The following is a 12,363-nucleotide window of genomic DNA, read 5'->3' as shown; positions in this document are numbered from 1 at the left end:
AACCGTATTTTTTATCACTGCAACCGTAACCCGGAATAGGTTGATGAAAACCGTACTAATTACGGGAAAACCGGAGTAGTTGGCAGGTATGTATTCTGTTTTATTTCCGATTTACACAACGTGCCAACTTCACTGGTTTTATATATATATATATATATATATATATATATATATATTAAACCACCACTAAGAGGTTATGTATTCGCTGGTGTTTTTCAGTTCGCAACATATCTCAAAGAAGGATTCTTAATTATTGGGAGGTCAGGCCTGGCTGAGGTTTGCGCTCTGAGTGCTTTTCTAGTTTTAAACATATGCTAATTTTGATATTTTTGAAAATCTTTCAAAATATATATTCATATATATGTTAGATTTTTTATCGCTATATTAGTCTATTTATACCTGCATTGTCCTTTCCATCCTTACACTTTCCATCATTGTAACTGAGCTACTGTGTTGAACAAATAATTTCCCTTGTGGATCATTAAAGTTTGTCTAAGTCTAAGTCTAAAAATAAGGAGCCATGTAGAGCATTTAAACAGGTTTCTTTATTTAGAACATTTCTACATATTTATTTTGTGGCACATAAAAAAGCCAGTGTTTTGAGATTCCACCAATTTATTGAAAAACTTTTTAAAAAAAAGTGCAAATAAGCATGTGTAAATTTTTTTAATTCAAATCTACAACTAGACTATTACTTTCAATCAGAAAAGTGATTAAATAAATTACAATTAAGGCAACCAGCTCCAGATTCCACAAACAAGAACAAAGATGTGTTTCTTTTGAATTAGTTTTAAACGATTATTAATTATTCAAATATATAACATTAGAGACACAAACGAACACACAAAAAGTGGCAGTGGCCCACAATTTTAGGCAGTTTTTCAAGCAAACAAGGTTAGCCAATGTAAGCGATTTCAACTATGAGTTGCGGTAGGATAAAAAAAATACTGCCGCAGTTTCGTATTTTGGCAAGTTGCTGCGCCTGGAAGAACATGTAAGATGTTGTAGGACTGCAGGAAGTAAATAGGATGTGTTCTCACTTTCTTATGAGAACTAACTATGACACTAAGTTGTAGCCATGTACCTGGAAAATCTTCAAAACTTTAAATTGAGGCGCAACCACTTTATAAATATCCCTGAAGTACAAAACTTACTGAGCCGGTGAACTATAAGGGGAGGTGTACTTGATCGACGCCACAAGAAAAAAGGTGAGGTCCCTGAGCTTAGTAGTTGAGGATCTGTACGTCAAAGAGGTCACACACACCCTCGTGGTCATCCAGGTGGAAGCTGTAGTCTGCATAAAAATGACACACAAAGAACACGCACACAGTGTTTACCATGCTGACTGTCGGCTAACATCAGCTCATTGATGAAGTCAACAGCTTCTACGAGAGTATAGCATTTAAACATTGTATTGTAAAATGCCCACTTGTGTATTTAATAATAGTAATAATGGATTAGATTTACATAGCGCTTTTCTAGACACTCAAAGCGCTTCACAGAGAAGTGAGAAGCCATCATTCATTCACACCTGGTGGTGGTAAGCTACTTTCATAGCCACAGCTGCCCTGGGGTAGACTGACGGAAGCGTGGCTGCCAGTTTGCGCCTACGGCCCCTCCGACCACCACCTATCATTCATTCACCAGTGTGAGCTGCACTGGGGGCAAGGGTGAAGTGTCCCATACTTGCCAACCTTGAGACCTCCGATTTCGGGAGGGGGGGCGTGGTCGGGGGTGGGGGGGGCGTGGTTAGGGCGGGGGGCGTGGTTAAGAGGGGAGGAGTATATTTACAGCTAGAATTCACCAACTCAAGTATTTCATATATATATATATATATATATATATATGAAATACTTGACTTTCAGTGAATTCTAGCTATATATATATATTTATTTATTTTATTATATACCGTATTTTCCGCACTATAAGGCGCACCTAAAAACCACAAATTTTCTCAAAAGCTGACAGTGCGCCTTATAACCCGGTGCGCTTTATATATGGATAAATATTAAGATTCATTTTCATAAAGTTTCGGTCTCGCAACTTCGGTAAACAGCCGCCATCTTTTTTCCCGGTAGAACAGGAAGCGCTTCTTCTTCTACGCAAGCAACCGCCAAGGTAAGCACCCGCCCCCATAGAACAGGAAGCGCTTCTTCTTCTACTGTAAGCAACCACCCGCCCGCGTAGAAGAAGAAAAAGCGCGCGGATATCACCGTACGTTTCATTTCCTTTGTGTGTTTACATCTGTAAAGACCACAAAATGGCTCCTACTAAGCGACCGGGATCCGGTTCATGAAAAGACGCAATCTCTCCATCCGCACACGGATTACTATTTCACAGCAACTGATATTCCTGTGAACCGCCCTGTGGATACAACGGGAGCACGTACGGTGAATATTCGCACCACAGGGAATGAGAGGTCATCCTTCACTGTGGTTCTAGCTTGCCATGCTAATGGCCAGAAACTTCCACCCATGGTGATATTCAAAAGGAAGACCTTGCCAAAAGAGACCTTTCCAGCCGGCGTCATCATAAAAGCTAACTCGAAGGGATGGATGAAGAAAAGATGAGCGAGTGGTTAAGGTAAGTTTAAGTTTACGCGAAGAGGCCGGGTGGCTTTTTTCACGCAGCTCTGTCCATGTTGATATACGTATGTTTGTGATTGCACATTTGCGTACATTTTGGGAGTGAACAGAGTTGTTAGAACGCTGGTTTTTAATATATTATTAAAGTTTGACTGACCTATCTGACTGTTTTTTTGACATTCCTTTAGCGCAGTTAGATGCGGCTTACAATATGGGGCGGCTTATTGGTGGACAAAGTTTTGAAATATGCCGTTCATTGAAGGCGCGGCTTATAACCCAGGGCGCCTTATGGTGCGGAAAATACGGTATATAAATAAAATAAATACTTGAATTTCAGTGTTCTTTTATTTACACATATACACACACATAACACTCATCTACTCATTGTTGTACTCGAAAGTACAATGCAATACAATTCCGGGGCAATGGCACTTATCAAATACACAGTAATGAAAACACAGTTGTTCTACTAACTGTACTGTGTGTTATGAGAGTAGTGTGTGGCCCTTTAATAGGTGACAGCATGTGAGGTGAGTGACGTCAGTGAGTGTGTGGGCGAGAGAAGAGAGGGAGCGGTAGCGTAAATGCAGGGAGGGACTAGTTTGTTTTGTGTTGGATTGGCTGTGTGCAAGCAATCAATAAAGCAAGATTTGCAACTAATCGCTGGACTCATCATTCACCCTAAAGTCGTCCGCTGTGGAGACCCACTGAGGTGAAAAGGTGTTGCCCCGAGCATACATCAGCCCTGGAGAAGTGTCTCCCCTGCGCTCTTCAACTACGGTCTCGTTCTTCTGCTTCGTCTCCTTGTGTGCGCACACTGGACTCAGGTCCGCATGGAGCTGGAGGGGGCGTGGCCTCCAGCTCCGGCTGAATTCCGGGATATTTTCGGGAGAAAATTTCTTCCGGGAGGTTTTCGGGAGAGGCGCTGAATTTCGGGAGTCTCCCGGAAAATTCGGGAGGGTTGGCAAGTATGAAGTGTCCTGCCCAAGGACACAACGGCAGCGATTTGGATGGAAAGAGGAGGGGAACCCTAAGGTTTCTGGCACGGCCGCTCTACCCACTACGCCATGCCGCCCCAAATTTATATTTATTTGAGGGGATTACAGTTTAAACTATGGCTGTCAAACCATTAAAATATTTTAATCGCAAATAATCACATTATCCGTAGTTACCTCGTAGTCGCAGATAATTTCATCTTTAATAAGCTTACCTTAGACCAGGGGTGTCAAATTACTCCCGGACTGGTAAAATGATGGCACGATAACTTAAAAATAAAAACAAATTCAGATTGTTTGCTTTGCTTAAAAATAAAACAAGCACATTCTGAAAATGTACAAATCATAATGTTGTTGGGGTTTTTTACACTTACATTTTGTAGTTAATAATGTATTTGTCGTTATTTATATTTTCTGAATAAAGGGTGTAAGAATGTTCATCAGTCAACTCCATCCATCCATTTTCTACCGCTTATTCCCTTCGGGGTCGCGGGGGGCGCTGTAGCCTATCTCAGCTACAATCGGGCGGAAGGCGGTGTACACCCTGGACAAGTCGCCACCTCATCGCAGGGCCAACACAGATAGACAGACAACATTCACACTCACATTCACACACTAGGGCCAATTTAGTGTTGCCAATCAACCTATCCCCAGGTGCATGTTTTTGGAGGTGGGAGGAAGCCGGAGTACCCGGAGGGAACCCACGCAGTCACGGGGAGAACATGCAAACTCCACACAGAAAGATCCCGAGCCTGGGATTGAACCCAAGACTACTCAGGACCTTCTTATTGTGAGGCAGACGCACTAACCCCTCTTCCACCGTGCTGCATTGGTGTTAATCGTGCTGCATTGGTGTTAATTTATCAATCTATCAAGATAAAAAAAATTATATCAAAATCAAATTACAGGATGTTATTTATGTAGTTTGATAATTTTCCTCGACTGGTGCACTAACATCATGTGGTTTAGCATCATCTACAAAGATGCAAAGAATTGCGATTGCGACATCCAGTGGACACATTTAGAACAGCTGTTTCTTTCATTCAAAAATTTCAGGTTAATTTTTAAACTTGGCAAACTCATCACGCGTGCCGGGTAAAACCTGTTCGCGGGCCTGATCCGGCCCTCGGGCCGTACGTTTGACACCCCTGCCTTAGAATTGATTAACGTGGACCCCGACTTAAACAAGTTGAAAAACGTATTGGGGTGTTACCATTTAGTGGTCAATTGTACGGAATATGTACTGTACTGTGCAATCTACTAATACAAGTTTCAATCAATCAATCAAAAGACAGTTCATTTTCAAGTTTTGTCAAACAGTGCCGTTAAAGGAAATGAACATTTCCTTGTTATCAAGGAGTTAACTTTGATGAGTTAACTTATAAATATTGCAGCGGTTAACTTATTGTTTACACACCATGCCTGTTATGATGGTCAAGAAAAAAAAGGCCTGTACAGTTAGTTTTCATGAGAAGAACAGTTTGATCCTGGAACAGATTATTTGTATTTCCTTCTGGAATGATATGCCTTCAAATACTAACACATCATAGGTTGACATTAGAGATGTCCGATAATGGCTTTTTTGCCGATATCCGATATTGTCCAACTCTTAATTACCGATTACGATATCAACCGATACCGATATATACAGTGGTGGAATTAACACATTACTGTGCTTAATTTTGTTGTGATGCCCCGCTGGATGCATTAAACAATGTAACAAGGTTTTCCAAAATAAATCAACTCAAGTTATGGAAAAAAAATGCCAACATGGCACTGCCATATTTATTATTGAAGTCACAAAGTGCATTCTTTTTTTTTGACTTGCCTCAAAACAGCAGCTTGGAATTTGGGACAGAGGAGGTTGAGGTGGGTGGGGTGTATATTGTAGCGTCCCGGAAGAGTTAGTGCTGCAAGGGGTTCTGGGTATTTGTTCTGTTGTGTTGTGTGCGGATGTTCTCCCGAAATGTGTTTGTCATTCTTGTTTGGTGTGGGTTCACAGTAGTGATGGGTTGATGAGGCGTCATGAAGCGTTTCGACACATTGCAAAACTGTATTGATACTGTGTCGATACTGTGTCACTAAATACTGACATCTGCTGGACATTAAAAATCCCTACAGGCAACCTATGGACCGACTCAACTGACACTGATTTTATGACCTAGTACAGTGGTTCTCAAATGGGGGTACGCGTACCCCTGGGGGTACTTGAAGGTATGCCAAGGGGTACGTGAGATTTTTAAGAAATTATTCTAAAAATAGCAACAATTCAAAAATCCTTTATAAATATATTTATTGAATAATACTTCAACACAATATGAATGTAAGTTCATAAACTCAGTGAAGCACAAGCTCAGGTTTGTCACTAAAATGTCTGTCAAAAAGAACTGTGAAAAGAAATGCAACAATGCAATATTCAGTGTTGACAGATAGATTTTTTGTGGACATGTTCCATAAATATTGATGTTAAAGATTTCTTTTTTTGTGAAGAAATGTTTAGAATTAAGTTCATGAATCCAGATGGATCTCTATTACAATCCCCAAAGAGGGCACTTTAAGTTGATTACTTCCATGTGTAGAAATCTTTATTTATAATTGAATCACTTGTTTATTTTTCAACAAGTTTTTAGTTATTTTTATATCTTTTTTTTCCAAATAGTTCAAGAAAGACCACTACAAATGAGCAATATTTTGCACTGTTATACAATTTAATAAATCAGAAACTGTTGACATAGTGCTGTATTTTAGGTGGCGACTTGTCCAGGGTGTACCCCGCCTTCCGCCCGATTGTAGCTGAGATAGGCTCCAGCGCCCCCCGCGACCCCAAAGGGATAAGCGGTAGAAAATGGATGGATGGATGGATCTTTTTTTTTTTTCAACCAAAAATGCTTTGCTCTGATTAGGGGGTACTTGAATTAAAAAAAAAAAATCACAGGGGGTACATTGCTGAAAAAAGGTTGAGAACCACTGACCTAGTATATACAATAATATAAACCAAGTCATTGTATTTCATTTAGGATTATTTCATAACTTCATTTAAATAAAAATATATTTTTTGTCTTTTTTAGATAGTCAATAAATAATGTGAACATGGAAATGAGAACGTGTTGTGAATGAGGATGCTTGTGGACCTGGAAATTATTATTTATTTATTTTTACACATTTTTATAAAAAAAAAAAAAAAAAAACAGTTTTTCCAACGTATTCAATTTTAGACGCTTTCTCTTCTTAGTTATTATTTCTCCGGCTGTAGAAAAGACCCGCTCACAGGGCACAGAGGAGGCGTCAGTGCGACACAGTTGGCGTATCGGTCACGTGACCAAAACAGCTCATGATCGGTCACGTGACTTTCTAAAAGTGGTAAGCGCACCGACACAGGGTTTCACTCTATGAGCTCGACGCATGCGCTGATGCATCGGTGTTGCCGGACCCATCACTAGTTCACAGTGTGGTGCATATTTGTAACAGTGTTAAAGTTGTTTATACGGCCACCCTCAGTGTGACCTGTATGGCTGTTGACCAAGTATGAATGGCATTCACTTGTGTGTGTGAAAAGCCGTAGATATTATGTGATTGGGCCGGCACGCAAAGGTAGTGCCTTTAAGGTTAATTGGCACTCTGCATTTCTCCCTACGGCTGTGTACACAACGGCGTTTTAAAGTCATACATTTTACTTTGACCGATATCGATAATTTCCGATATTACATTTTAAAGCATTTATCGGCCGATAATATCGGCAGTTCGATATTATCCGACATCGCTAGTTGACATTCAAGATTTCATTGTAAAACAAGACAAATTGATCAGAAATGTTGACTGACTGAGAGAGCTGCAACCTTACCGTCGTTGTCCACCTTCATGGCGTTGTGCCTCAGCAGGCTGCTTACGTCCAGCATAGACTGGAACTCTGGGCCAGCCATGTCCATCTGCTCGACCTCCAAGACTGAGGCTGGCTGATAGGGACACCCTGCAGTGACAAGAATGATTACATACCTGCCAACTTTTGAAATCAGAAAAACCTAGTAGCCAGGGTCCAGGGGCCGCAGGTCCAGGACAAAGTCCTGGTGGGGGGTTCAGGTTCGCCCCCCGACGCAAAATGATTATTAGCATTCAGACAGGTTAAAATGTTGCTAAAACCATCACTTTTCTATCAGTCACAGTGACTTTTCAAAACAAAAATATTACAGCAAAAATCATATGGGTTGATTGACATGTTTATTCTGTAAGCTAACTTCAATAGTTTGAAATTATTTTGACAGTTAATGCCAGTTATCCTGTCAACCTTTCACAAGACTTCAATTTGTTAATTGAAAGTATAAACAGTATAAACACTTTTTACAGTAAACAAATGGTAAAACAGTACTAAACAATTCCATTAAAAAAAAATTGGTGTCATTATTAACTTTCTGTCCAAGCTTGTATAATCTACTGCCTTCAATTGTAAAAACTATTCTGTGCCTAAAATTCACATTTCTATCACAATTATCATACTGTAAACATGGTAAGCTAACTTCATTAAAATTAATAGTCCTGTCAATAGCATGGAATTACAATTCAAATGTAGTTTTTTTGTAAGCCTTTCAAAAGAATTCAAAATGTGAAAAATGAATGAAACTTAATTTAAGCCATCAGACACTTGAAAAGTGGCACATCACATCTCTAATGTAATCATTTTAACTTTTCAACAGAAATAGCACTGCAAAAATATTAAGGACATACTTCTGTATTTTGGTAGTTATGCTGTCAACATTTAACAAGATTTCTTCAACTTGGACTTGAAAGCATAAATAGTATAAACACTTTGAACAGTATAACAGTACTAAACAATTCCAATAGATAACATTGGTGTCGTTACCTTTTTGTGGCTAAAATCCAAATTTATTCTAGTCCATGCTCAATTATTGCCTCCGTAAATAAAACTTCGGCATTTATCACATCCAAAGAATCTGTTTGAGCGACGAAAAACGTTGAAAGTTTTCCACTTGTATCGCTAGCAACGGCATTAGACTTGTGTTTTTTTGTCCCAACGTGGTCTTTTACATCGCTAATTCCTCCGTGTCCGATCGAAAAATCTTGTCTGCACAAGGTGCAATTCGCGTAGTTTTCACCCTTTTTGGAAAGGATAATTATTATATAGGCTTTTGAATATTCTTCACGGAATGACTGCAGTTTTCTTTTCGGTTTAAGACTCGTTTGCGATTTTTCTCCGGCTGATTCCATGATCGTTCGCTCGTTTGGAAACAATGGCAACAGGTGCCTCGTGCTTGGCAGCGGTGCTATAAATAGCCTCGCGCATGGCATTCGGAATGGCTCGATAGGAAGTTACGGGAAGCAGTGTCGATTGTCATTGTTGTTACGCGATTTCGTGAATAAAACTTTAAAAAAAAATTTTTTTTTTAATTAATGAAAAAACGTATTTTTTATCACTGCAACCGTAACCCGGAATAGGTTGATGAAAACCGTACTAATTACGGGAAAACCGGAGTAGTTGGCAGGTATGTGATTAGCAAAGCAGGAGCTCCTTCCAGCACATGGGGACACCTGGAACATTCGCTCAGGTTAATGGAGGGACAATGATCCTGACTCCGGAACTGCAAGTGACGCTGTGAATGGATTGGTTTATCCTGCTCAGTTTTGCTAGCCTCTCATCTAGGCCCCACACAATACCCTTACCCATGTGTCCATCTGGTGGGGAGGACAAGGGCGTCAACACGTCATCATGATCTGGCAGCACCATCTGGTGGTCTGAGGTGAGCGAGTCCTGGCTGCAGGAGGTGGTGGTGGTGCTGGACCTGGAGGAGTACGCGGGTGTCCAGAAGCGGCGCCGGTCAGGGCTGAGAGATGGACAGGGTGTGGTCAGCATGTGGTAGAGCTCATCACTGGGGGGCACGGGGAACACCACGGGCAGAGTGCAGTCCGAGTCCCTGTTGATGAGCAAGACCTTGATGGGTGCTACCTTGCTGCGTAGGTTCACCTGGTAGTTCTTCTGACCAGTCTTGCCCACAGAAGCAGAAATCAGATATTAGCGAAGGCAAATAAAGTAAAAATGTGTGTTCTTGAAAGGACCGACCTTTGGAAGTAACAGCACCTCCAGCTGAGTCTCAGGTGGAGCCACAACCGCCAGAACAGTGCTGCCGCTGAAAGCATCGCAGATGTCCTCATGCGTCACAAATTTATAAGTGAGGGAGGGTGTTAAGAAAAAGGATTACAAACTGAGGACAATAAACTGGAAAAACAAGACTGGGAGCGCTGTGCAATTTGGGATTAGCCTGGCTAACAACAGCAATTATAGTCATAATCCACTCATCATGTTTACTCGATTCTCTGAGCAAATGGTGTTAAGAGGATCATGCGGGAGGCTAAAATGAACGAGTCAGTCCCCAAAAGACGTTGAGAGTGAGAGATGCACACAAAAAATAACCCCATGACAAGGCCTTCTTATATTGATTCCATAAGTAATTGTCAATGCCTGTTTTTGGAAAACAGCTTTCCTACTTTCCAAATCTCATTTTCCTACTTGGAAAACTTGTCTCTGACTCTTTTTACCTGCTTTTGTTAACTAACCAATGGTTTTCTGGTAGATTTCTACTAACATTTTTTAAACTTTTTCTTTATTTTTGTCAAATTGCTACTCCTCCTAGGGCTGGGCGATATGTGGAATATACTGGATATATCGCAGGTTTGTCTCTGTGCGATATAGAAAATGACTATATCGTGATATTGGGAGTATACGCAGTTGCTTTTAGTTGCGGGCATTACACTACATGCGTTTCTCACTCTTTCTTGTCTCTCCTTCTCACAGAGACATAAAACAAGCGCACCTTCTTACATACGTCACGTGTGCAACGTCACACGCTCCCGCGGAGCAGACAGGTAGCCACATGGTAACGTTAGCTGTGGGCATACTTGCCAACTTTGAGACCTCCGATTTCGGGAGGTGGGGGGCGTGGTTAAGATATATATATATAAGAAATACTTGACTTTCAGTGAATTCTAGCTATATATATATATTTTTTTTTTTAATTACATATATATATATATATATATATAAATAAATAAAAGAAATACTTGAATTTTAGTGTTCATTTATTTACACATATACACACAAATAACACTCATCTACTCATTGTTGAGTTAAGGGTTGAATTGTCCATCCTTGTTCTATTCTCTGTCACTATTTCAGAACACACACACTATACAAATATACATTATAAACTCAATAAGAAAACGGGAGCTCTAATTTGGGAGTCTGAATTAGGATCAGAAGTTCCTATATAAACATTGCGCACTCACGTCGCCTTTTTGTATTGATTACTGCAGCTGTGCACTGGATTCATTCACAAATACAAACTACAACTCACAAACACTTTAGAGTTAGGCTCCACCATCAGAATGTGTACTTAAACTTATAAAGATCACATGGATATTATTCAGTGAGTTGATTCACCAAAACTAACCTGTTATACAGAAGGAAAAAGCACACAGGACGTTTCAATTGTTCACAGACTGGTCGCGCTCATCAGAATGACAAGACACTTCCGGTCTGCAGGTGATAGCATTCAATTGGGAAGAAACGCCCTACTGACCCCTACTGACCAATGTGAATACTGATTAATGTGTAATGACAGCTCCAAAAACGAATTCAAACCACAAAATAAAATAAATAAATCAACACAAAAATGTGACACATTATGGGTGGGTCACATATGCATGTACAGTAGATGGCAGTATTGTCCTGTTTAAAAGTGTCACAACATTGCTGTTTACGGCAGACGAACTGCTTTACGGTAGACGAAAACTTGACTGCTGTTGTTGTGTGTTGTTACCGCGCTGGGAGGACGTTAATGAAACTGCCTAACAATAAACCCACATAAGAAACCAAGAACTCGCCCTCCATCATTAGCTGTTTATATTGGGGCGTGGCCTCCAGCTCTGCCTGGATTTCGGGAGAAAATTTGTCCCGGGAGGTTTTCGGGAAAGGCGCTGAATTTCGGGAGTGTCCCGGAAAATCCGGGAGGGTTGGCAAGTATGGCTGTGGTGCTAACAGTGCAGTGCGGGTGGTAATACGAGAGAGAGAAGATGTGAATCTGGTAACAAATGAAGGAAGAATTAATTCCCAAGAAAAGCAGCAGGTGATCCATCGTCTGGCGGTGGTTTGGCTTCAAGCGGGAAGATGTTGAACAGACAACCGTAATATGTCAAGTATGCGGCAAAAGCGTTGCTACAAAAAGTAGCGGCACTGCTAATGTAGCATCATTTGAAAAGTCACCCTCTAAAGTGCTTGAAACTCCGCATGTCAACATCTCCGGCCGGTGCCACACCAACAAAATACCGAAGCAACCATTTCCACATCAACACCGTATGAAAAAAATTGTCAACAACAGAAGGAGATAACGTTCGCAGGAACCTACCACATAGCAAAGGAGATTTCCTATTATGCAGCTCATTTTTATTTGACACTTATTGAAATATCTTGTGTGACATCATGCACAAAAGTGCACTTTATTTGTTTTAAACTATCGTAGTGGTGTTCTGTACAAAAAGTGCACTTTAATTTAGTGTTATTTTGATGTCATCTTAGTGACATCATGCACAAAAGTGCACTAATAGCTTGTTTTAAAATGTCTCTGACAATCTTGCACTTTCATGAATGTTTGTGCCACTGTTTAATAAATACACTTTTGCTAAATTGACTTAGTTGTGATTTCCCTCTCTGCATGAAAGTTTAAAAGTAGCATATATTAATGCAGTATGAAGAAGAATGTTTTAATGTAGACACACAG

At 40.4% G+C, this 12,363-nt stretch overlaps 1 protein-coding gene across 3 annotated transcripts in view; it reads right to left on the bottom strand.

The window, feature by feature from the left end:
- Nucleotides 1-530: 530 nt before the first annotated feature.
- Nucleotides 531-12,363, bottom strand: part of e2f5 (E2F transcription factor 5) — a 21,607-nt gene continuing 9,774 nt past the window's right edge. The window contains exons 3-6 of one of the 3 annotated variants that reach the window (XM_061978781.2): nt 9,651-9,759; nt 9,254-9,575; nt 7,422-7,547; nt 531-1,294 (exon numbers count right to left, since the gene is read on the bottom strand). In XM_061978781.2, the coding sequence (XP_061834765.1) occupies nt 1,224-1,294; nt 7,422-7,547; nt 9,254-9,575; nt 9,651-9,759 (628 nt within the window). In that variant the 3' untranslated portion in view covers nt 531-1,223. The remainder of the gene's footprint in view (nt 1,295-7,421; nt 7,548-9,253; nt 9,576-9,650; nt 9,760-12,363) is intronic. The other 2 variants (XM_061978782.1, XM_061978780.2) reach the window with 2 other exon arrangements.

Source organism: Nerophis lumbriciformis, linkage group LG19 (assembly GCF_033978685.3).
Source record: "Nerophis lumbriciformis linkage group LG19, RoL_Nlum_v2.1, whole genome shotgun sequence".
NCBI classification, from domain to species: Eukaryota; Metazoa; Chordata; class Actinopteri; order Syngnathiformes; family Syngnathidae; genus Nerophis; species Nerophis lumbriciformis.
Note: the sequence above shows the minus strand (reverse complement) of the source record. Positions and strands in the feature narration are given on the sequence as shown.